The following is a 26,959-nucleotide window of genomic DNA, read 5'->3' as shown; positions in this document are numbered from 1 at the left end:
TCGAATTTCCTTTCAGGTGTTCTGAATTGTTTAGCTCTGCCCATTTACAGATATCAGTAGCTCTGCCCATTTACAGATATCAGGTAATACATACGCCGCTTTTCATGGCCTTGCACACGTGTGTTTCATCAAAGATTTCACGTACAACGCTGTATGGGCAGATCTACGAATGTCTCTAAATTGTATTTAAGTACTTGTAGCATATGCAAATGTTCTGCTTCACCTGAGGCTAGAGGGCGTGGACGGTAGCATATATTTCCACTACCGTCCATGAAAAGGCTCAAGCTTGTCACATTTTAAATTTTCATTTTTGTCGTGAAAAATAAAGTCTAAGAAATAAACTCTACATACTTTGCAAATTATTATAATTTTTATCCAATTAAACTGAACGATTATCCAAAGGAATACAATCACACTTACCAAAGCTTTGACCATGAGTTACAGCACGAGTTCTTTCCCAGTAACTACACTTCAAGTCTCCAGAGGCATCTTTGTGTTTAAACTATTTGAAGGGATATCAGTGATGCATTGATTGCATCAGAAATAAACTGAAACTGATTAATTTGATTAAACGCTTATTTCTATACAATGATATATTCAATGGTGTTGTACATTAAATTTAACAAACCTTAAAATATAAATGATGAAATGTAAAAATTCACAAAAATCTAAAAAACTAGAAACTAGAAACTAGAAACTAAATATGCTGTGATCGCATTTAAAACAATTAGCAGAAGAAAAAAGAAATAGTTATCATAATGAAAAAAAAAAAAGATAACCTAAAGTGTACAACAAATTTAATAACTTCTAACATTTTTGACAAATAAATATTATCTTTTTAAAGTATGAAAAATAAGACTTTGCATGAAATCTTTCTTTTTACAATAAAGGTTTTTGTTGAATATACTGTTTTCAGCAACACAGGTTTTGTTGAAGATATAATCAGTCTTAAAATAAGTTTTAAATATCTTCTCTACGAAGCCTACTATATAAAGTTTAATTTCATGTCAATATTCTAATGCAAAGTCAGTCTGATTACTTTTATCACGATCCAGATGCAATAATATTAATAGACGCACGTGCTGGTACATGTATGTACAATAAAGAAGAAGTTAAATGATGTTTTTAATACCTTATCATAACTGAAAACTCATGTTGTTACTTTTGACAGCTTTTGTTTTCCGGTCAATGACTGTCTCATTTCTAAATCACTCAACTCGTTCGATATGTCATCAGCAGATTTCCAGATAAACAGTTTCTTTATACACACGTTACAACACATACAGTAACATTTACACGTAGTCGGACCAAGTCTCATAGTAACAACAAGAGGCAATGTTTTCAAAGAAATGATATACGTTACCAAGAAAACGGTAGTTTGACTAAACAGGGCTCCATTTTTATTCGACAAGATGGTCAAGAAATATACAAGATTTATTACACAATTTACCATACATATGGTAGAAGTTATATTCGTATGAGAGACATCTAAATCAGAAGCCCGCTTTGAAGCATAGGAATTATATCCAAACCCTCGGATGTATACAAGACAGAGTCCGGCTAGCGATAAACTGTACGGTAGTATAAATACAAAGGTGATGTAAAATCCTGTCCAAATACTGGCATGATGACTCGGAGAAGTAAGATCAGCTGTACAAACTCCAATATCTGGAAGAAAAAGCAATTAATGAAGAAAATTACATTTAATCAAAATAAGAATGGAAATGACAAACGGAATAATGATTTTAAGGTATAACCAATACCTGTAGAGAATTTAATCAGCATTGTAGTCATGAGTATTGATTTCCTTAATGATAACTGAAAAGTTTTTACTAAATTGTGCCGTAGATGTATACGAATGTAGAAATGTAAACAGCAAAACAGATTTATTAATTTTGATGATAACCGTAAAAGGATATAGGGCTATAGTTAGTGTAAGTATCGATAAAATGGAAGTATTGAGTATAATTAAAGATTAGCTTTACTTTGCACATGTTCTGGATTAGAAAACTAGGAATTACATTAGCAGACACATTTTATCATGAAATATTTCTGATTACCTTGTACAGGAAGATATATTTGTCTGTAATTATTCAACTCGAAAATCGATAGCTGCGATGTCATTTCTGTGTCACTGATATTTAATGTTTTTGCAATGTCGTCAACAAAAGATAAATCCGTGATATTTTTTGTTAACACACTGTCACGATAGTGCCCAATAAAAGTGTCAAGAGAACTGGTCGAAATAGCTCTTAAACAGAACAATATTCCGTGTGACAGCCATTGTGCTTTGCTCACGATGACGTCAAAGTTTTTGTGTATATGAAGAGCAACCAAAGAGAGCATATCTGTACTTGGAGAGGTGTAGGAAGACCGTTTCAAATGGCTAAAGAGTTCATGTAGGTTCTGGAGTTTTACTTCAGCAGTGTGCTCCCTCTGATTTAAAGTCAGAGGCAGCGATATATTTGTTGAAACTAGCACAGTCAAATAACCTGAAATATTAATCAAAATTTGTTACTTCCAAAAATTATTTTCTTCATTTTATCACATTTAGGATGTACTACAAAAGACAGTGAAAACAAAATTAAAAAGGGTTTAAAATCTAATACATCTTTTTGATTTAACATTATGTCATGTTTCATTAACGTGCACAAAACTAGGATGGTCAAATATATTCAATTGTCGTTTACCCTTTTAATTTCAGCACTAAATATAAATATACACTCCGAGAAAATACTTTTTTTTTTTAAATTATATGCTCCCCGAGAGAGAGAGAGAGAGAGAGAGAGAGAGAGAGGGCATATAGTCGCCATCCTGTCCTTCCGTCCGTTTGTCCGTCTGTCACACTTCTTGCCCGGAGGATAACTCATGAAGTATCTACCCTTACCTATTCTTTTATGAAGGTACCAAGTTGTAACTTCATACAATGATAGAAGTGCAGTGACAAGGAACCATAACTCTAGGTGGTCTCCATTTTTGAAAACATTGTCCAGGGCAAAATTTGAATACTATGTAAGGTATTGACTTCATGCTTTACATATTGACAGAGGTCAGTGAGAGTGAGTGCAGTGATAAGGAACCATAACTCTAGATGGTCCCATTTTTTAATTAACTTTATAAAAAAACTTGTCCTGGTCGTAACTCGAATACTATGGAAGGTATTGAAAAGATACATAACATATTCATGGAGATCAGTAGAGAAAGTGCAGGTACAAGGAACCATAACTCTAGGTGGTCCCATTTTTAATTATCTCCTTTTTTGATAACCTTATCCAGCGTATAACTCGCATACTATGTAAGGTATTGACATGATACCTAACCTCACTGTTAGCCCCAACATGTCCCAAATTCACGTGACAGTGTATATAAAAGTAATCCCCGCCAGGTAAATCCCTTACACACGCAATGGCAACAGAAGGCATGGCATGTAAAACACAAAACGCTCTTGTAAGTTTATACAAAAAGCAAACATTAAGAACCAAACATGCATGTACTCAATGCCTTTGCAGAAGCGAGCATCAAGAGAAACACCCTTAAGGGCCTGATAAAACTGGTCAGAAGACAGAAATCAAAACAGTTCAGTCCCGATAGGATTAAAAAAAAGTCCCCCAACCCCATCTTCCGACACAATCAAAGAGCAAAGCGTAGCGCCCAACAGTAAAAAGGTTGAACATTTTACATGCAGTGTGTCTCAAAACAGCTGGACCATAACCTCTTTTAAACGTGTTATGATTTTACCAAATATAGTTGGAAAATCCACGAGCCAAAATCATACGAAGTTTGTAAGCCATATCCCCATAAAAATCGAGTTTTGAAATACCTTCTCGCAGAAGTTCTGAATTTTAAAACCAAATTTGAATTACGGTAGTAAAATTTAGCAAAATATTTACGCAATTTATAATAACGGTAGCCTTGCTGAATAGTCTATTTGTAATATATTGATTACGTTCATTGAAATCATCAACATGGCCACACGCTTTGGCAAACTGAATAACTGAGAAATGTATATCCCATAAGATGTAGCCTGGGTACATCCACATCCAAATTGGGGAAATGTTCAATACTAAAATTAAAATCAAACCTATTGTAAACGCACACACCTCTAAGATAAGTATATTCTCCAAAACCATAGAACGGTCCTGTGGCTGCCATCATGATCAGGAAGATAATTCCTACCGAGATAATGCGAGTATTTCTCTGTGAAAATGCTGATGGGACATCTGACGGAGATAATATAGCCATGTATCTGTAATAGGATAAAGCAATTGTATCAACATGATGGTTTAGAAACATAACTATAATGTGGGCAAAAAAAATTGATATTATATTGGATGGGCTTGGTCAAAGTAAGAAATAAAATACACTACATCGCTGCGATTGGTCCAAACAAATTTTAATTCTGGCAACAAAACACAAAAATCTACACCGTCGTGGGCGTTTTCCAAACGACAATGTCTTATGGGGTCCCATGACCCAGTATTAAATTCACTGATTGAAATACTTACCTGCACCGCTGTGGGTCGAAACCTCGCATGCATGTAGACTATTCTTTAATTTGAGGAAGCCATCAGCTGGCTTACTGAAGGCGTGTTCACCAAAGTTTTCGCCATTGCCTGAAATAATGCTGGAGGGGCCGGTGTCCTCCTACTAACATCAAAGCTTTAAAGTCCTATATACCTACAATTTGCCGGTATACGATAAACCTAAGTAAACTTAAATGATCTTTATGGTCTATCCACGTCCCAAATATAATAAAGAAATCTTTTGTACGTTTTAGGTTATGATATAATCTACCATATGTGACTGACAAGACAGACAAGAGGATAAACGGATGTACAAATGTAGAAAATAGAGAGTTTGAGATTTCAAACTTCGTCCTCTTCAACGTCTCTCATATATATTTTGGGTAAAACGTCACCGATATGCGTGTATTTTATTTATATCACACGTTGCTACTAAAGTTTTCCATGTAATATCACGTAAGCCTAAGACTTCTCTTTATTACTATGCGAAATAAAAAGCTTAGTTTCAGGATTTCTGCTTATTAAGTTATTTGATTATCCATATATATAATTAGACTAAAAATTTTATGCGAAACACTATCAATAGGTATAAGAATAATGAAGTTTTGTATGGCTAATGATTTTTACTAAATACATTGAATTGAACCTGGAAGTATGAAGTTATCAACTGATTTTGAGAAACTTTGAGATTTTGTTCAAACTTTAACTTCTACGGCATATTTGTGTCCCCAGGCGGTATCGATTATACCAGTTGGACCTTTTTGTCGTATGAAGTGAAGTTTTGAACGTCCGAAGATGTGATATCACGAAAGTCGAAACTTCATTCTTTTTACATCTACTCTGTCCACATAATCGGCATCAAAGACTGAAATCTGGATGGAGGCACATGGCATGACAGTCATTTTACTTGAAAAATAAATTATTACGCGCGATTATCATTTGGTGGAACATTTTATTTTCACATCCAAATAAAATCAATCTGTTTCTGTCGGACACTTAATACTACGATTGCGTTTTAATTATAAACATAAAATGGTACTAGTAAGACGGAAAATTCTTCTGAAGTATCAGACAATTTCAGATCTATGATATCATGATGACGTTTCCTGTTAGCCGTATGGGATAACTCCATTTTTTTTAAATGCACGAAACCAGAGCCTGGCAGAGGGACATTGTGGGTTAATTCCCCCTTTGATTCTTACATTTTACAAAGAAAGTCGGTCTTGAAACTCGGTGTCACCCTACCCTACCCCTACCCACTCCCCCATACCCCCACCCTGAAATGGGTGACCTCCTCTTTAATGTAGGTGTCCCTCTAACCAAAATTCCTGGATCCGCAGATGCTTTACTTATAAAAAAGTATATTAAAATCATATTGTGCTGTCTGAGAGTTTGGCATTATACAGAGTCATACAGAGTGTCATTATCACGTTGATATGATCATTATAGGTAATTAACTTTGTATGTGGATATATGCACGAGTTCTGCAGCGGTAATATTGCGCGACTTTAGGAGAGCACTATTTTCCGCGAAAGAACGAGTTATCCACTATCAAATGATTAATTTATATCTAAATTATCGTTCTGTCATGAAAGACAGGAAAAAATACGGAAGAAAAATCTCCGAAAATGCAATAAACAAATCAAACTGATGCGCATTAATATTTTCGCGAAAATGACGTCAACTTGTTGTCGCAACGTGCACGTGGACGCCATGGACGTCACGCGATTCTTTCCATTACAACGATAAGAAACCATTCCACGTCCTATATTAGTCCAACTCATGACGTAATTATAACTTTCATTTCATTTCAGTCTGATAAATTACTACGTGCCAGTATCTAATAGGTCAGATTAATCAAAGTGTAAAAGTAAACAAAATGTTGCACAAATTACAAATTAAACAAACACACAATAGCAACAAAAATCTAAAGAAACGAGATGTTTGGAGCAACACTAACGAGTTTTTACATTGTTCACATTGTTTTATCGTTGTTTTTTTTTTTTTTTTTTTTTTTTTTTTTTTTTGGTAATCGCTCTAATATCCATGCGATGATTATATTAATTGAAATGTTTTTATATTCAATTTTCATTTTTTCATTTTTAAAACCTCTTGTAAAATTCTTGCCCTTTCGGACAATTGGTATCAAAATGCACGAAGAAAACGATCATAATTACGGATAAATTGAATGGGCGGATTAAAAGAAATAAGGTTCATTCTAATGTTTGAAATCTCAAGAAATTTTAATCGAACTCCAACTTCATACGTTAACTTCGCAAGAGATGTTGAAGGGGAAGGCGAGGGTTGAAATCTCAAACTCTCTATTGAAAAAAATGCGCATTTCTCGACAATGTTTGCTACCTGTTTCCCATATTTCATGAAATAATCTCTTGTACATTTTAATCTATCGCGGAATCACCAAATAAAAACTGTGAATATTTCCATATTTCCATCTATCCATGTATCAAGTTCGATGAAAAAGTCTCATGTACTTTTTAAATTATGACAGAATCCGCCAATTGTGACGGACAGAAGGACAGACACATGGACGAATTGATGAACAAATGGATAAATGTAAACTAATGCACATGCTCTCCACATTGTCGTCAAAGAACATGCATATTGCTATCCACTCATTCACTAAGATTCATGAAAGAAATATATTGTACATTCAAAGTACGCAGTATCCCGCCGGTAGGTGACTAAAACGATTTCAATGTCATCCTCTTTCCGCAGACATCTTTATGCAGTAATTCACAAAAAGGGAGTGGTAAGTGGGATGATAATGAAGATAGCTATAATTACCACCATATTCAGCATCAACATTATTGATAATATCGTTTTAAATGACATTCTGGTATTTAACAGTCGTATAGTTGGCAGCTATGCAAAATATACAAAGAATTCATTGTTACTACGCTAATTGCAACGAATTCATTGTAACTGCGCTTAGCACATTGTACATTACCAACTATGTAGGTAGAATCATTATATGTAAGTAAAAATATATATTTATTATAGTCTTTGTTTATCAGTCAATATATTACTTAAATAAAGGCAATGATGTTTGAGTTTTTACGGGAGTAATACTTTCTGAGTCTAAAGCTACACAGGTGTTTGCTATATTCTTGTGTGGTTGTGATTACTAGATGTAAAGTTGAACTGCTTCGTTCGTTAGTCATTAAGTCACCTTGTTCAGCGGCATTGGTAACAGTGGATAAAGTCCTACAATTACTGACATAGTTAATTTGTGTATACCTCTCAACTACTGCCATAGTTACCAGCCATGCAGAAAATGCAAGCATCGTTGTTGATACAAATCCCCAAATTTCGCAAGTCACAAATCGTAGCGGCCAGCCTCCTGAAATGTATTTTAAATTTGTGTAAAAATATATGCTAAATTTCATTTGTACGACTTGGTAAATACATCAATCGTTATTCTATCATAAATCTTTTTTCACTGAATCCGGGCATGTATTTATGAAAGAAAAAAAACCCTGTATGCCCTCGGTGGGTTACTTAATTATCAGTGGAGCTCGATGGGATATTTGGAAGGAAACTTGTCAGTTGTCGTATTGGTGGAGGCAAATTTTGCATGTATTTTGAAATCAGACTGGTAATGGCTGTCGTATTAGTGGATTAGCGGGGTGGGCTTATTTCTGGACAGGCGACCATTGAATGTTTTCACAAATTATTCCGTTCTTTGAAAAATCAATCTTAGTAGCGGGATTGTCTTGATATCGGGGTGTTCGTTAGTAGGAAGTCTAGTGTAATTCACATGCTGTTAATGCATGCTATTATTTGCTTCAAATGCTGCACCAGGACCAAATATATTATTTTTTGCAAATGAACATGGGGTATCTACGTCTTGTAAAAGTCTCTTTTTGCATCATACTTGTTGCAATCAAGTCCATACTATTTTTGCTACAATAGCTACTAACCCCAACGCATTTTCGTCCCCCCCCCCCCCCCCCCCCCCACATAGAGCAGCCCTAACTGTGTGTTTACTCACATAGCCCCTATTATAACTCCCTTTCGAATGTGACATCAGAAAATAAGGCATTTGCTTTTTTGTCGAAAGCGCATAATATACTGAATCGCACGTTACTTGTGCGATTGCTTAGCTGATATATTTACATTTAAGTTTTCATAAAATGTATGTAAATTTTAGAAACAGGTCAACCAAACCTCATTTAGTAAATCCCACCATAATATAATAACTAATTAACACGCCACTCATGGGGTTCAGATATTATGTCAAATATTACGATTTTATATAAATAGGAATTATTTTCCTTTGCAATTTTAGATCCATTTTATTGGACAAACACTATATACTTACGCGTGTCTGGTAGAATCATGCTTTATAAAAGAGACATTTTAGCTGATAGATCGACGAAAGGTTATTCAAATTGATATCCATAACACGAAAAGCATACTAAAAACTTGAAGAGAAGGCCAATCAACAAAACAAATGCGTTTAGGCAATGTGTTCATTACAGTTTCGCTAGTAATCAGTCGGGGGAAATGATGTAAGTACATTTTATTGAAGTGAGCGCAAGATTACTGTCTTTACAGAAAATCGGAAACATTCACGGACTAATATTAAAATGAAGATGAACGGAATAGTTCTTTGTTTGAGTTAAGTGTGTTGGTCATTCGGATGTAGGGACTGAATATTGTTTTCTGTATGTAATATAGTTTACGAAATTAGGTGAATGCTTTGTACTGTCTACCGAGCATTTTACCCTGAGCGTTTTACGTACAGCTAATATACATTTTACTTATCTAATATAGGAACAATATACTACATAACTATGTCGTAACATGATGCTGCTTCCACAAATACCAAGTTGTCAAGTGTAGTTTGAGTATATGGAAATTGTAATGAAATAAACCATCTGTAAACTTGTATAACATTTAGATAATTAGGCATGGTTATATGCATCACATGAGTGAAGGACAGCCTTTAAGTGGCAGGGGCCAGTTATGCATTTGACCCGGGTACGTTGATAGATGTACTTTAAAGGCATATATATTCAACTGGTTATTTACGATGTTTATAGAACTAAGGATTCCTGCGTACTAGTAATTATGGTGTAAAATAAATATGTGCTTGAATCGTTTTTCCTAGTTATTTGTAGACGCCAGGTCTAAAATATTACCTGAGGTAACGGAAGTCAGACGAAATGGAAACGGTCATCCATCCATCCAGATTCAGCTCAAATTTGCGGAAAAAGTGAACGGTTATGAGACACTTTTCTTCCCACCATTATCGGTCACATGTTTTAAGAATATACATGTGTTTTAGGTCAGTCATTTGCAGATAATACGGTACAGGTCGCGCGAGGTGTGCATTTTCGGCCTTTTTTGCCTCAAAATTTAGTGTCCTGAAACCTGAGTTTTACTCGTTTTTATCACAGAAACAACATAATCGGCGGCTGAAAATGTCACATGATGAAGTGCTAAGTATATGCAATACGAGTACATCCGCTTGACACTTGCCCGGAATTTTCAAAATTTTCAAATCTACTGTCCCGTGCCCCAATAATATATGTTTGGTATGGTAATAACAGTTTTACGTTGATGTCATCTCAAGAATAAAAGACGTTGATCGAATTGTCTTTGAATATAACAGGGAAAGGACGAAATAACTTTTACAATTCAGCTAAAGGGGCAAACATATTGTGAAAAAAATATAACAGTTGTGTCTTTCCATATTGAACGTATTAAATGAGTTGAATAAAAAAATGCTCAGCAGAGCCTTGAACTTTATTCAGCTCTTTCAATATTCATCAGGAAAAATACACGCATCTGTATCCTCTATTTGTTAAACCAGGACAATTAAGGGTAGATACATTTTAATTCAATATATAATTAAAGATTTATGTGTCTGTCAATATGTAGTGATTTGGCAAGACTGAAGGATGTATAACTTATAATGAAATCGGCATAAACGATGCATAGTATATAGAATTGATGTAGACCGGATATTGCAAATTGAAACCAAGCGTTACATTGTGAAAAGAAATATGAGTTTCACTCAGTGATATGTATTACCCTAACAAAAATATATTGAAAGAAATATTGATAATATTAGGCACACAATACAGAACTAGCTAACATTTCAATCGATCTTAACATCGACAAAGCATAGCATTCCAATATCTCATTTTCACAAGCTGTAACACAAACGAAAGGAATACTTGAATCCTTAATTAGTAAAAACAAAGAAAAATATCAAACAGGGAATGCCACGCACCAAAAGCGCAGCCTCCTCAAAACGAACCCCCCAGCACGCAAACGCGTGCACCACACACACACACACTCAAATCTTACACATCAGGACAAAACGAACAACACACACACACACACACTCAAAGCCAACACATAAGGACAAGACGAACAATAAGCATACACACACGCGCGCACACAAAGTCAACACACAAGGACAAAACGAACAAACAAAGGAACACAGTGGGGCACCGCCTTGGAACGGTCAGTGGCAAAAACACCACTGGGGAGCTTAAACCGGTTTATGGTGCGCACCCAACCTCACTCTTACCCCCACCATGTTCCAAAAAAAAAAAAAAAGCAAAGATAAATATCAAACAGGGAATGCCACGTACCAATATCGCAGCCTCCCCAAAACGAAACCTACAGCACGCAGACGTGCACACCACAAACACACACACATGCACACACACAACGCCAACACACGAGGACAAAACGAACAAAGGAACACACACACATACACACACAAAGCCTACACAAGAGGACAAAACGAACAAACAAAGGAACACAGTGGGGCACCGCCTTGGAACGGTCAGTGGCAAAAACACCACTGGGGAGCTTAAACCGGTTTATGGTGCGCACCCAACCTCACTCTTACCCCCACCATGTTCCAAAGACATGGGACAGTGTAAATAAAAGTAATCCCCTCCAGGTAAAGTTGACATAATATCATAAATATACAGTTAGAAAAAACTGTCAAACAGATATGCATCCTTTATTAATTTGTTCATATTGTCTAGAAATATGATTTCATCCTTGTTTTTTTTGTGATTATATGTAGATGTACCGTCAATGGCATTAGCAAATGAAAAAGAAAACTAAATAGAATCAGCAGAAATATACATGTTTATGACGTGCTTTGTTTAATAATGGCCCCCACATAAACAGTATCACTGGATGTTCCATGAAAGCGGTGTGAAATTCTTGGAATTTTCTCTTCTACAACAATAATGACTACAATAATTGGATAAATATTTCACCTAAACATCTTAAAAATAATCCCCTCAATTTCCTATTCATAACTTTTAAATCAAACATTTTATATAATGCAACTGCTGTTGATTCATGTAACTCAAAAATGGAGCTAAGTATACAATGTGAATGTAAATTCTAAGATAAATTGATATTCCTCCCTGGCTTTTTGTAACTCAAATCTTGTAATTAAACACAGATACTGGTATGCTAAGGTTATTTTAGTTATTTTTATGTAAATCAAATACAATTAGTTCAATGTTTATTTACTAATTTATGATGCGAAGAAGCAAAAACAGATTTCATGTTTTTTTACCTCTTTTTATTCTGTCTTTATCGCTTTAATTACAAATATTGCTTAAAACATTATTTGTAAAATATGGTTAATTAAGACATATTGTGTATAAGAGAATGTATTTTGTTCATGTAACTTCAACGTTTGAAGGGGCAAATTACACTCAGTTTTTAAACTAAAGTTATTCATAAAACGCATATGCCCTCATGACGGCTTGTCGAAGGCATCTATTTTTGTTCGTTGTGACCTTGATCTGTGACCACAAGACCTCAGAGACAACAGGGGTAATCTACTGAATATTGATTTTCAACGTGTTCTTTAACATTGAGTGGAAACTGTTTTCTGTTTAGAGCTCACTGTGACATTGACATTTTACCTATTACACCCTAAAACAATGAATTCATTTACTGACCATGGGTAATACTATGATGATTTAATTACAAACTGTCTTTACTAACTGATCAGAATCGATGTCCAATCTTGAGAAGATCATTGTCACCTTGACCTTTGAATTTATGACCCTAAAATTATCAGGGAGACCTACTGATCATGCACAACTAGTCTATGAAGTTTCACTACTGTAGGCCAAAGCGTACGGTAACCATTCTCAGTCTCTACCTCATTGTGACCCCGACCTTTAACCTACTGATTACAATTTAACATTTTTATTCTCAAAGAAATTGACGCTTGCTTAACGAAGTCATATTATAGGAGCTTGCACATTCCAAACTTATTCAGATCAAATTATTAAATGATCCAAGTTCACGAAAACTATTGTTTAATACTGAGCAGGGAAGTAGTCCAAACCAAAGTAGCAAATAACCTATTTTTCCGGCCGCATGCCGGCATTGATTCAACCTTTACTTCCTGTAAATATCTGAGGTAAAGGTAATTTGCAGCTGATTTAAACTGTGCATTTTAAATTTGTGGATAAAAAGTTCCACAGGCTTTCGAATGGAATAGATAATATTTTCTTAAGGGATGTGCAGGTGCTCTGAGCTGTATTGTTATGCAGTACAATCCGTTGCAAGACTCTCGTGGCATTCGATACAAAAATTCTGACATGGAATGATCTCCCGTAAACGATTTACAGTCAACTAGTCCCCATTTTGGTATTTTGGTATCCCTTGACAATTTCAAATTTGGAATTTCGTCTCCTCCTTTTTAGTCTTATTTTTGTCAAAGTTTCCTAGATTATGATTAATATAATTATGATGTAAATTATGTGTTCTGTAAAATATGTTCTACATTTTACTTTAAAAATATTTTTTGTTTTGCTCGATAAATACCCACTCGTATGTAAAGGTGCAGAGTGCATGCACGTTTCGTAGCTTAAAGTGTACTTTGGCTAAAGCGGCCATGTATCTTTTTTTAAAGATACTTTTTGTTTTGTAATGTGTTGTTCGTTCACAAAGTACTTTCATTATTACTTATCATGCTTAGATATCGTAGATAATTAGATAGCTCGTTTTGATCGCAGTGATCGCTTTATTTTGACGTACTAGCATATACTATGTGCACCCTAATTTGATACAGTAGGTCAGATAACTAAATTGGATTTGCAGAAAGACAAAACCATCAATTAAACAAAGCGTTTGAACTCTATACCACCTAATTAGGTTTATGATAACGCATCTGTTGTTTCTGCAAAAAAAAAAACAAAAAAAACAATTTCAATGACAAACTTTCATTTTTTATTATTTATTTTTCTCGAGAAGATTTAAAGAAATACTAATTCATCTCAGAATGGCGCTACTTATCATGTAAATCTTTCTTAACGTGTCTGAGTCTGATGATTGCAGAACTAAACAGGATCATGTGGGTCCAGTATTAAAAGGAAAGTATCATGCTGTTACTGTATTCAGTGAGACATAGCAGCTACGTCTCCTGAAACTAGTAGGCGTGCTATCTTTAAAGTATTCAGAGAAATCATTTGTTTCGGAAAACTTTTAATGAGTAACGCATGGGACATTAGTCACATTGTATGATGTAGTTGAAATCCAAACTAGCTTTCCACTGATGAAAACCTTTTCTTGTATGAATTACAGACTAACATTCAAAATATGATGAATTACTGCCGTGCTTTCAATTTATGAAATCCAAATTCTTGAACGAATCATAATCAGATACGTCATTAGGCAATTTTACTTAGTACTTGATCTTCTAAACGAAGATCTGAGAACGACCCATTCACATACGTCTTCTGTATATTTTGGATTTCCAGTATTGCTATTTTTATTTTAACCAGTCAGACGACTTGTTCGAATGCCAAAGAGTAAGACAAATGTGCAGTCATTCCAGGGGTCGAACCCGGGACCCATCGCTTACAAAGCAAGTGGCCTACCGACTGAGCTAACCGGCTATCTGACAAAATGCGACATAAGAATTGTAAATATCAAAAGTCAAGGCTACAGGTAGATTTGCAAAATGTTGTAAGCTAAGCTCTGATTGGCTAGCGAAAGGGTCGTCAGAACGAGGCTATGAATAGGTCGTTCTCAGATCCTATGCGTAGCGTAATAGGAGATGTACTTTAGTCAGATTGCGTCATTAGGATACATAAAATATAAACAACCATCATGTTTAAGGCAACTAATCTAATTAGTCGCCTTAATGTTGTTGTTTTTTTTCAATCAAGTTATCCAGTATCCATCTATTTACAATTCGTATTGACCTAAACAAACAAAGTAAATATCTGGAGCATTTTATCATTTGTTAGATAGCCCTGGACTATCGTCGTCCACTTCCAATACCAGACTGACATTTAAAGACACTTCAGACCTACTCAATATTTTTAATTGAAACAACTACTTCTCTAGGTATCATAGAAAATAAGAAAATCTCATATTCTAAAATTAAAACGTACATCTCAATTAAAGTCATTGTACATTGATTTAGAGTCATTAATTCTAAAAAAAGTTATTTGTACAGTATTGAAAATAGCAAAAAAAAACAACATTTTCTTTACATGTGTACACAACACATGGTCATATAAACTTTTCCTACTAAATGCAACTTGCCAAGGATTAAAACAATAAATATGGGACCATGTGTAATAAAACCAATTGAAAACTCATTTCATAAAAAAATAGCAGACTCGGTTTGATTGAGTTTGTTCATAAGAGTAAAATATGCAACATCTTTCACGCATAATGAAGCCGCACCGAGTCCAAGACTACATGGATTTACGTTCTCGCTGAAAGGATGGCTTCATTAATGATCGTTTAAGATAATAAAAAGGATCCGAGTGTCATCTAAAGGGATTTGTCTTTCTGATTATGAAGAATTATCACATATATGAAAGAACTTCTCGTAATATGATAAAAAGTTTTGCCTAGAAAATGTATACATCGTTCAACAGCATACTTCTTTATCTCTCTGAAGTGGAAAAAATGTAGTTCTCGTATTATTTTAAAATACTTTTGCGATGTAAATGTGTTATTTTAGTTTCTGATATTGGATTTTTAAATGATTTTATATTCAAGGGAATTGCATTATTTAGTTGTTACTTGTATATGTTTCCCGTGCGAATTAATAAATCAAGATTTAGTCGCTTCATATATACGGGTGTTGCGAAACTGTCGAAATTTCCAAGTTTTATTTCTTTCACGCTTCCCAGACACATAAAGACTTCTGTTACACAAAGGTCACAAAGAGACATCGCTGTGTGATTAAAGAAAAGTATGTAATAATCCTTGTTCGCCATATAGTGTCTGTGAAAGAACAGATACAATACAACTTTTACAAATCTGTCCAATAAACATCAAAGACCAATTAACAAACTTGTCTGATATAGTCTGTACACGATAGTTTGGTCAACCAGGATGCTTAAAAACAAAATTCATGGAACTATTTTTCACCTTCTCATAAATAGGAAGTAATATAATCAAACGATTGTTTTATGCGTCAACAGAATGTCTGTTTATGATGCGGAATGTAACAAATATCTCCACCAAGTTTTAGAACTCAGGGGTAAAAGAATAGATGTATCACATTTACATGACAGATTTACATGACAGGAATGTTTGAATATTGTACTACAGTAATACGTTTCTTTTCTGTAAGTAATTGAGTTAGACATGCAAGGCGACAGAATTTTATGGGTTTGATACTTTTCTGAGAAATAATGTTTCAACCAGAAAAACTATAATTGCACTTTCGAATAAACCAGCGCCATTTCAACGACACGCTGATAAAATGTGTGTCAAACATCTGGTTTGCACCATGTTATTTTTGTGACCTGTAATACGGTATATAATTATAAGACACTGCTTTTGTATAACAGATTGCTAGTTTCGAATTCACGTGAATATTTCAACTTGAAAATATAGTCATATTATGATCCGCACCAATACCCGTTGACATATTTTTCCCGTGCATGTCATAATCCTTAAATAGTAATATAAATAAAACAAATGACCTATTTTATAGCACTATTTCGTTATATTACAAAACTCAGGAAATTTACGACCGTCAACAGGAAAGTCGTCATGGTGCTTCAAAAGGGAACAACAACGTAGGGTTCCTGCTAGTTTTTATCATATGTGTTGTAACGTCGCACAATAACAGATTTTCCTTAGAAGAAGTTGTTAAAATGAAAATCGTTTTTGGAAATGTCTTTTCTGACACCATGAAAGCCAACGAACATTTTTACATTCTATAGATATAGTATAATTCATTAAAATCTTTCCGAATAAAATACTTCCTCAACAAATAGACTTTTCTTTACTAAGTTATCATTGTATTCGCTGACTATATGCATGCTATATGATGTTATCTATTGAACTGATCTCAAACGTCACAGATACCATTCACTCTCGTCACATTCTTCTGGAGGAAAAGAATCTGCTACTACATTTTGTCGACCGTTGATTAATCTATGCTGTATACTCACGATACATCGTCATAAGTTAAGGATTTTCAAGACCTATAAGTAGGTATATCACTCATACAGGTACATAAATAATGAAACTGTTTTATTACAATAGATACTAGTTCATACCATGTGTTTTGACTGTTGTATTACTGGTCTATTACACATATAGCTATGAATCTTTTTTGACTGACAAATTGTTTTTGAAATATGCATTTAATGAATGAAACCGGATCATGACCGAGATGCTATACTTTACAAGAATTAAAGCAGATGTTTAAACAGATGATTAAAAAATCTTTCAGGGGTCGCCATGGCCGAATGTTTAAAGTCGCTGACTTCGAATCACTTGCTCCTCTTCGATGCGGGTTCAGAACTACACTTGGGATGTAGCATCCTTCAGGTTAGGAAGCAGTCCAGCTGGCTTGCCGACGGTCAGTGGCTCTACACAAGTGGCTGCTCGTGATGAAATAATGCCCGTTGAGTACCTGGGGTCTTTCCCCACCATCAAAGCTGGAAAGGTCGTCATATGACCTAGACAGTGTTAGTGTGACTACATCCAATCAAAGTATCTTTCCTTCTACACTTCAATCCGCTTTTTCTTGCGTTTAGAATGCCACCGACATAGTTAAAGATCTAATGGCGGCTTCTTTTGGCGGGCTCCTATGTATAACCACCGACCGTAGGCCAGCTCGTTGACTTCCTCAAATGAAGAATTACACGCCAAGCGAGGTCTTAATCGCAAATCGATGACTGGCAAGACATTTAATGTCAGTGGCAGTAATCATTCGACCGTCTGTTGTTTAGAGAAAAATTGGGCTTCCACTGGAGAATAGTTCTATTGACTAATTCCCTCTTAAAGCACGATCAAAAGATGTCAGAAGTCTACGTTATCCACATTCTCCAATTAAATTATTACTCCATCTCATAGCACGACTGTTTAAACTGTTCTTTATAAATTATATTATATTTTCTTGTCGCACTAGGAGAATTTATTTGTTTCTCGTAAACCAAAGCGGCATTAATACATGAGAGGTTACAATTAAAAGACAAAAAATAGCGTCTAATCAAACAACTGTGCTAATTAAAGATTTAAGCCGAGTTTTATTATCAGTTTATAATGGAAAAAGTTTCTGGTATCAAGCACGTGAAACATTTGGTGGGATCTGTAATAACATCGGTCGGCAAAAATCAGTTTCATGTGAGAAATGTGTATCTGCTTTATTTTTCCTTGGCATTCCTCAGCAAGCATCCAAACGATTGAAAATAACAAATTTACTATACTTAAATAAAATAATCAGTTATTCCAAAGAGAAAAGTTTTGTTTTTCTTATGTTTAATGAAAGCAGTTGGTATTATTGACAGACTTTCCTTTTCAAATATGTCACAGGGCTCACCAACATCAACAACAAAATGCCTGCGGTGAAAAATTGAACCAATCTCCTGGTGCAGCCAGCCGCCATTCAAACCTGACATTAAAAAGTGTTTGATACTTTAAAGCTTAAATCCAAGTTTTTGCAATCGCAGAACACATTGATGGTATTGACCATAATAATCAAACCGAGCCTGCAACATTTTTGTTTTTGTCGTGTTGGGCGACCTGTGGAGTTTCCACTTTTTCTATTTTAACTGTATTTGTAATATACATTGTAAGGGCTACATTTTACTAAAAAAAGTGTTATATTCTAATTCTAAGAGTTTTCTACCCGTTTGATTATCCAGGAAATATAGAATAACACATGCAGCCGGCATACGGACACATTTTTCACCCATCGCGTGCGAGCAAATCCTGTTAATTTCTTGACTTTGAACAATCAGTTTAGGTGGAGTTATGTCTAACCCGATAAATATCCTTACCTATGTAAAGGAAACTGGGATGTTTAAACGCATTTTGGACATGACCCATCGACCTTACACATTTTTACTAGTAAGACGAAACAGTGGAAATGAAATAATTCTCTAGTGAGATTGTCTCTAACATAAGTTACAAAATAACATACTGTATAACATTATCAATATGGTCATTCCAAGGTACCAGTACATCAATTTACTTAACAGGCTGTACTTAGTCAATGCACCAAGGGGATAACTTTTAAGGGCACATGTAAGAGTTCCAAGACAAAACTGCACGTCACAGAATCTCACACTTAAATAGTCAAATGCTTCATCAAACAGGAAAACGTAATCATAGAGGGACCAGTCACTAAACATGCCCTGTTCATTATGATTTTGCATTGTATCCCGGTTTCATAATCCTCTTACAGATTTACAAATATCTGATTTTGTTTAAGTTTCGTTAGTTCACAAAATACATCCTCATTGTATACGGAGTGCATAGGACCAAATTAAGGCGTCTTTCAACGTTTGTGGTATATATCTTTAAAAGGTTTTAAATTATGTGAAAGGCCTCCGGATAACCCTGTTTTAACATCATTTCTATAACATAAAGTCTTCTGTAAATAACTGTAAGTAATATTTGCATAACGAATCAGTTGTCATATATAGACTCCGTATCATGTTGCTCAAGGTTCGGGGGAAAATAAAAAAGTTGAAAAGATCTCTTTCATGATACATTTTTGTTTTTCAAGATTTCCATTAACAATTGTTCAATGCAAGTCTAAAAATGGCTTCTAAATATTTTGGTTCAGCTCAATTTGTTCTGGATTCATGGAATTGACCACTCCTGAAAAATGTCAAGGATGTCAATATTGAAAGTATAACCAAGGTACCTTGAGGTTTCGTTTCCAGCTTAATGATGTCAAACTGGGTCTCAGCGGTTAAACTAAGCATTAATATCATCTGTTACAACATAAATTAAATCAGGACTGAGTAGAGCGCAATTAGTCCCTTTGGGATACCAGATACTTGTCTATACGTTTTATTGTCAAGTTAACTAATCATGCCATCCAAGAGAGTCTGACTCAGCAGCACTTCAACTTCAACCGGTTGAATATAATATCTGAGAAAGATGCTGGTAGTGTCTATGTATACGGGCACAAAAGGTTCACATGCTATTACTTTCATTCAAATGATATGGAATAAAATCCTATGACAATTTTGTTTGCTTTTTAAAGTCACAACAATTCGTCTTGTCTGTTATTATCACAACAATTTCTCCTGATAGTAATAGTCACAAAACATTTTCTTCCCTGCCAGAGTCACAACAATGTGTCTTGCGTGTCAAAGTCACAACAATATGTTTTGCATGCTATAGTCACAGCAATGTGTATTGCTTGTTAAGAAAAGTCACAAAAACTAACCTTGCAGGTCATTGTAGGTCAACAAATTTTGTGGCAAGTCGTAATCGAAAAAAAATTCTCTAGCATGTAAAAAATTGTTATTACTTTTGTTCAAGAGATATGAAACATATAAGTATGGCAATTATTCTTCCTTTTTTATGGCCACAACACGTTTTCACTTCATGCCGTTGTCACAGTAACCCTTGCTTTTTATAGTTACAACAATGTGTCTTGCATGTCATAGTCATTAAAATGTGTGTTGCATGTCACAGTGATAGCAGTGTGTCTTTTGTATGCCATTGTCGCAACAATTCGTCTTGCATGTCATGATCATTCAACGAATTGTCTTGCCTGTCATCTGTCAAATACACAATAGTGTGTCGAGCATGTCGTGGTCACAACAATGCATCTTGCGTGTCAACGTCACAGTAATTTCTCTTGCATGCCATAGTCACAATAATTCGTCTTGCATGTAAATGATCATTCAACAATTTGTCGTACCTCTCATATACACACCAATTAGTCCTGCATGTCATAGTCACAACAATCTGTCTTGCCTGCCATATTCAAAACAATGTTTGTTGCATGACATGGTCACATCAATGTGTGTTCGTTTTTGAAAAAAAAAACCTGTTCGTGAGCATTTCTCATACCGGTGTTTTGAATACTGTAACATAATTTAATTAAGTGCAGAGACTTTCGCCACCTTGAAAATTGCATCTCTGATTAAGGATAAAGCTTACTGTTAAATACTATTGAATCTGATTATGTCTTAATGTTGAAATTAAGACAACATATTCATCTTTTTTCTCTAAACAATGAGATAGTAGCGAAATGTAATTTAACTATTTGCTTTTATTTTTAGAGGGAAATTTCTTATTTTGGTTGTCGTTTGATTACATATACGCTACTGTCCACAGTAATACTTTTTTCACCAGAAATATAGAAGACAAGAAAAGCACAACAATGTGAGTGAAAAAATGTTAGAATGTAAAATAAAGGATGTAGTTGGAAAAGTTATAATGAAATATGTAATATGCAATAATGTATAACCTTAAACTATAATGATGATATTGGTAAGTGTCTCGAATATTTACCGTATATCGCTGTAAATAAATATCTTTTGTATTCTGTAATATTGCACAAAAAAAGATTTAGTTACTTAAGGTCTGAAAGGGAGATATACGTGCATTTTGTTATTCTAAGCAGAGATTTGAACATATGAAGATCAAACTAGGCAGAGGACAATTTGCTTTTTATGAATTCCTTACACCACCCACTGTCATAGAACATGAAAAACAAAGAAAGAACAGTGGCATGCAACAAAACATTCATTCGCGCATACCAGAGGTTTACCTTGGTTCCCTAACTGAACCTCTGGCACATTTCGCCAATATTTTAGTTTGGTAATATTAAAGGTAAAACGTTTCAGCCAGTCAGTGAAGTTTCGCGACAAATCTTCGAGAACCAATCAAAATCGGCCGTGAAAAAATTGACCGCATCCTTTTCATATATCGGCGACGAATTACGAGGGATTTCCTTATTTCTTGAGGTAAATTGCTAAACATCCGATTAAAGAAATTAATATTTAGTAATCGCAGTCATGCAGTGTCGTCTTAATTCATTGTTAGTATTTTTGTAAGATATTGTTTAAATGTTCAATTCGGCGTACTGAATAATGTCGAACATAAATTGGCTGAATCCGTTCCCGGTAGTTATGACGAGTGCGCATGCTCACCAGATAACCGAAATAAATAAACCAGATGTTCGTCTCGGGATTTTGACAAACCTCTGATGGATGAGAATGCAAAACATATGTCCCTTTACCAATATGATATTGATTATGTTATACAATTAATTCTTCAGTTTACTAATCATAATTTACTAATAATATCTTATTGAACAAAATATTCTTCATTTTATCTAATTCGATTTCCCTGTGAATTACGTTACCATTTTGAGCTGAACATTTAAAATTAATACTTGTATAGATATGTACTATGATCAGTCTCGAAGACAGAGAACACAAACAATCAGATGTTAACCAGTCATCATTTAGTAACCGATCAAGTAAGTAAACCAACTGATATATATTGATGTTGTTCACAAACAACGAATTGTCTTGGTTCACATTAATTTATTTGTGATCAGAATTGTTTTTATCATTTCAGAAAATGGCAAAGACACGCGCAGAGATACAGAAAGCGTAACTGAACGACAGAACAACACAAAGGGAGATGAGTACATGAAAATAAAGAAGCGAAAAAGGTCCAGAAGTACTACATACTTACAGACCAATTGCCAAAGCATAAACTAAAGAAACGCAGGAACAAAATACAGAAAGCAATGAGAAAAAAAGAGGGAATCATTGCGATGACAAAAACAAGGAAACAATCGCATTGAAAACGATAATAATTACAACTAAAGGATCGTGAAGGGATGGACATAAATGACGAAAATGGACCGTGCGATTCAACATTAGCTATAGACTTCTAAAGATGTACGTCTACATTATTGCAGGTTCCAGTACATCAGTGTTGTCAGCACCTACAAACTCTCTTACTGTTAAGCTGAACTTTCCTAGCAAGGGTAAAGGTTGAAAAGAAAAATGTCAACTGAATTAAAAATAAGCTGAGATTAAAATTCATAATTTAACGAAGAGTCTTGATAAGGTTCGCAAAAAGGACAGATGCTCTGAGACAGAAGGTATCCAGATTTAATAAAAAGAAAGTAAATGAATCAGCAGAAAAAAGTTATGTGCCAGACGAAACGCCAGGATCAAGTAAAGTACAAGATGAAACTCCTAACGAAAGATCGGAAGGTAGTACAAATACACCTAGACGCAGAACAAAAGAATCGTAAAGGTCACATATGACATAAATCCATTGTAAAAAGTTACAGTGACAAATGCAGCTGGTGTGGTGTGCGGACATGCACCTAAAAGGTCAAGGCAGTTGTCAGCGGTATGTGAGACTATGAACGTAGACGGATGTAAGTTGATTAGAAAAATAGGGGAGCATCCGAGATTTAGAGACGAAATTTCGCAGAAAATTGTAGAATCAGAAAAGCAGTTGAAAATTTCATGGAACGAGATGATAATATTGCTTGATTGCCCGGTAAAGCAAATTGTGCAAATACCTAAAACGAAAAACTAACAGAAAGAGTCCTGAATGACTTATTATGTAACCTACATGTGTGTTTTACTTGTATTTTTACTATAAGATATAGTTTTAGCAAATGATCATTTTTGTGATTTTGTGAACTACGTTACAAAACACTAGTCAGCATTAGCTATGCCCCCTTACATTCCTGCTGTTTTACTGATATCCCTAGTTAATATTCGTTAACTGTGGTGACTATATGCCTATTTTAAATAAATATAGCAGGATTCTTAACATTACAGCTAGTCCAATTAAGTGAATTCATAGTTTTCATAATCCACTTTTCTTAAAATATTGTAAAATAGGATTTTTTTTTGAAAATATAAGATGTATAAAGTACTGTATTACAATAAAAAATTGTCAAAGAAGTTTTTGGCTTTGGTTATGAAAAATTATGTAACATAAAGTATCGGCAACGAAACACAATAGAAGTCACACATTTATAGTCTGCAAACTATAGAATGGTGAACTACGTTACCAAACACGATTGTTTGCGTCCAAACGTGTATTGCAGATTTTGCTTCTTCTAAGTTCCAAGTTTGGATTATTTATAAAGTGAAGTCATAATACCTGTAATTAAATGTATTGTCCTGTATTGAAACATTTTTTTGCCGTCCACAGTTAAAACTTCAAAATAAGATATTAAGAAAAGTGTGTAAAACAGACATGTTTTTTTTAACAGACACATTTTTAAATGTAAAAATCTGACAAAAATATATGTCCATCGTAAATATGTTCTGTTAAACATTTTTTTGATTGCTTCAGTAAAATTTTAGAAAAAAATCATGTAGTTATTGTCATTCTAGTTGTCATATAGGCATAATGAATGTATCCACTTGCTATATAACGTAGTTTACATAACAAAATCGGTATGTATAATGTTGTTTCCAAAAAAATATTTTGCCAGTTTTTGCAATTTATTTAATGTTGAAATGGGTAGCAACCAGGATTAATCTGACGAAATTAAATGCAGAAGAAACGGTTTAAGCCAAACAGAACTTCAACAGATTTTCTAAAATATATCCACATTTCTGTTTTTTTTTCTACAGCGCACCAACACATGTTACATGGCGTCAAATGACTTAACTCTTTGGTTTTACATTTTATTTACTTGAAAAATAAATACATGAGGTATGGTATAAAAATCTTCCATACTTGCTAGAATCGCAGAGAGACAGCAAACAGAGTGTGCAGGCCTTAAAAGTCGCCTCTAGTAAGGTATTGTTGCGATTCTTTCCATACAGAAATCGTCCCAGAACCATATGGGACATACATTCTTAGAAAATGGTTTACTGAGGCAAAATACTGTAAATTGCATATGACAAAACTAATATATACAACTACAAAAAAGAATACATTTATACTTAATATGTTTTATTGTGATTAAAGTACATTAAAGACAATTAGGGTTGGAATTCTTTGTGCACTATAATGTCCGTGAAATAGCGAAACTGACCTATTTCAGTTGTGTGAGCGAAAGCAAAACACATAAAAATGTCAATGAACAACGTTTTAATCGGATGAGGCCTAAGCAGATTTCATTGAATTTTGTAAAGGTCATTGGAAGATCCAGATGTGAAAAATTGCCATAAACCAGTTTCTTTTTGTAACGAGCGTACTGTATCCAACCTTTTCCCTCTGACAAACGGATTGCTCAGAACGAATAAACGCACTTTAAAGTTTATTACTAGTTACTGTCAATGGGCAATATCTCTAAAGACTTGAGTATTTTGTTTGTTGGTGGAATATCGTCCATGCCAAGGACAACAATTAAACACATTTAATGCTTGATATTATAAAAAAACGCTAAATATCTCACCTGATGCTGCTGAAAGTAGTAAATTAAGCAAGCACATAATATCGCTTATCAGTCCAGCTACTAGCAGGTACTTGACGATTTGTTTAAAGCTTGGATCCATGTTTTCAAGTTTCTGCAGTCTTGAGAAGACGCTGATGGCACCGACCAGAAGTATAACTATTGTCACAGCTAGTCCAAGCGCTTTCAATATATCTATAATAGTCATGATTTCTATGCCTTATTGCTATAAATAAAATATCACTTAATCTTCAAACAAATATGTTAACTAAGATCATAACAGTTTCTCTTTTAGATTTTCTCTGCCAGCGTAAGCATATCTATGCATCCATTTGGGTTGCCGTGATATCACTAAATAACGAAACAAACTACATTTTTATGACATTACATAGTTTCCTCTCATTGAACTTTTGGTTATCTTTGCTGACATTTTACAACTAGTTGTGGGAAAGTTATTTCCTACAAGTCCGATAATAAAAAAAATATCTTGTCTATAATCTTTATCCAAACTAACCCACAGAGCGAATACAAATGTCTTTCTTTCCAATAAACAGCACATACCATGCCCACTCAATAGCGAGATGCTATAATTTCCAATACAACTCTCCAAGTGTCCGTCGTGCAAAACGGTTTGCTCATCAATGCAAAGACAGAGTCAAGAAGACTAGATAAGCATAAAGTATGTCGTCATCAATTGCCGATACAGATGATGGACATAAAAAATAGTAATCTCATTGTATGTAGTTTGGCGTTTCCTGAAAGGATGTCTAATTGAAGGGTTGAGTAAATATATTCAGTATGTTTAAAAGGGGTATCTGATAGTATTCCATGGCATTTGATCTTACTTGCCGTATTTTACTGACCGAATGCGTAATAAAGTTCTATACTATTAAAGTACAAAGTATTAAAGACCACCTCTGAACAAAGACCACCTGACTCTAAAGACCACATGTTTTGTTTCCCATTTTAAAATTTACAGTGTATTTTAACCTGTGAATAAAGATCACCTCCCAATAAAGACCACATTTTATGCTCTCCCAAGGGTGGTCTTTATAGACAGGCTTGACTGTATTCATATATTTTGAACTGTTTATTATTTCACTACAGCCAAATGGGTAGTTGGTGCTATGACTTATAAAGTGTAATATTCTGTTATGCTTTTCTCCTAAATATTATAAAAACGGAGGGAGTGAGTGGAATTTTGTCTTGCAGATTGCTGAGAAGTGCCCTTAAAAGTTAGGCTCTCAGTGCTCTGACTTCGGACCAACTGTTCAGTACATTGGTGTTATTATATCTTAGATTGTTGTTATATTTCGATCTCTTCATATCGTTGAGCATGACATTTATGTTGTGTTAGTGAACTGTTTAATTTTTCAGCTTGCGCATTTCGGCTTGGGTGGTTCCAATACTCCCGTTTTGACAGCCTTGGGTATTGTTTAATTACCCCTTAGATATGGTGCCTGCTTTTTAATTTTCTCTTTTGGTAGATTCTGTGATACGCAGGCTCCATAACCTCAGATCCCCTTTGCTAAGTGTTGTCCATTGTTTTCTCGTTTAGGGCAACACAATTATTTTAACAGGGGGCCATATAACATGTGCAAATGTGGAGTTCTGCTCAACCCAGGGCTAGAGGGTTGGACGGTAGCTTGCATTTCCACTACCGTTTTATCCATTTCCCAGAACTTTCCAACCCTTTTATCTACCCCTTACCAATTCATTTCTTTGTATATTATTAAAATTACTTATTGTTTGATTTTAGAAGCAGCCCGTCTGCTATATTTTTCCCCTA

The 26,959-nt window shown here is 34.6% G+C and overlaps 1 protein-coding gene across 1 annotated transcript; it reads right to left on the bottom strand.

Moving 5' to 3' along the window:
- Positions 1–738: 738 nt before the first annotated feature.
- Positions 739–25,660, bottom strand: LOC123550316 (uncharacterized). Its single transcript, XM_045338745.2, has 5 exons — positions 25,174–25,660; positions 7,782–7,884; positions 4,101–4,246; positions 2,061–2,492; positions 739–1,668 (listed from the first exon to the last, which is right to left on the bottom strand). The coding sequence occupies exons 1-5, from the start codon at positions 25,376–25,378 to the stop codon at positions 1,151–1,153; spliced, it is 1,404 nt and encodes a 467-aa protein (XP_045194680.2). The 5' UTR covers positions 25,379–25,660; the 3' UTR covers positions 739–1,150.
- Between the last annotated feature and the right edge of the window lie 1,299 nt (positions 25,661–26,959).

The sequence above is a fragment of the Mercenaria mercenaria genome, chromosome 6, assembly GCF_021730395.1.
Source record: "Mercenaria mercenaria strain notata chromosome 6, MADL_Memer_1, whole genome shotgun sequence".
Classification (NCBI taxonomy): Eukaryota; Metazoa; Mollusca; class Bivalvia; order Venerida; family Veneridae; genus Mercenaria; species Mercenaria mercenaria.
Note: the sequence above shows the minus strand (reverse complement) of the source record. Positions and strands in the feature narration are given on the sequence as shown.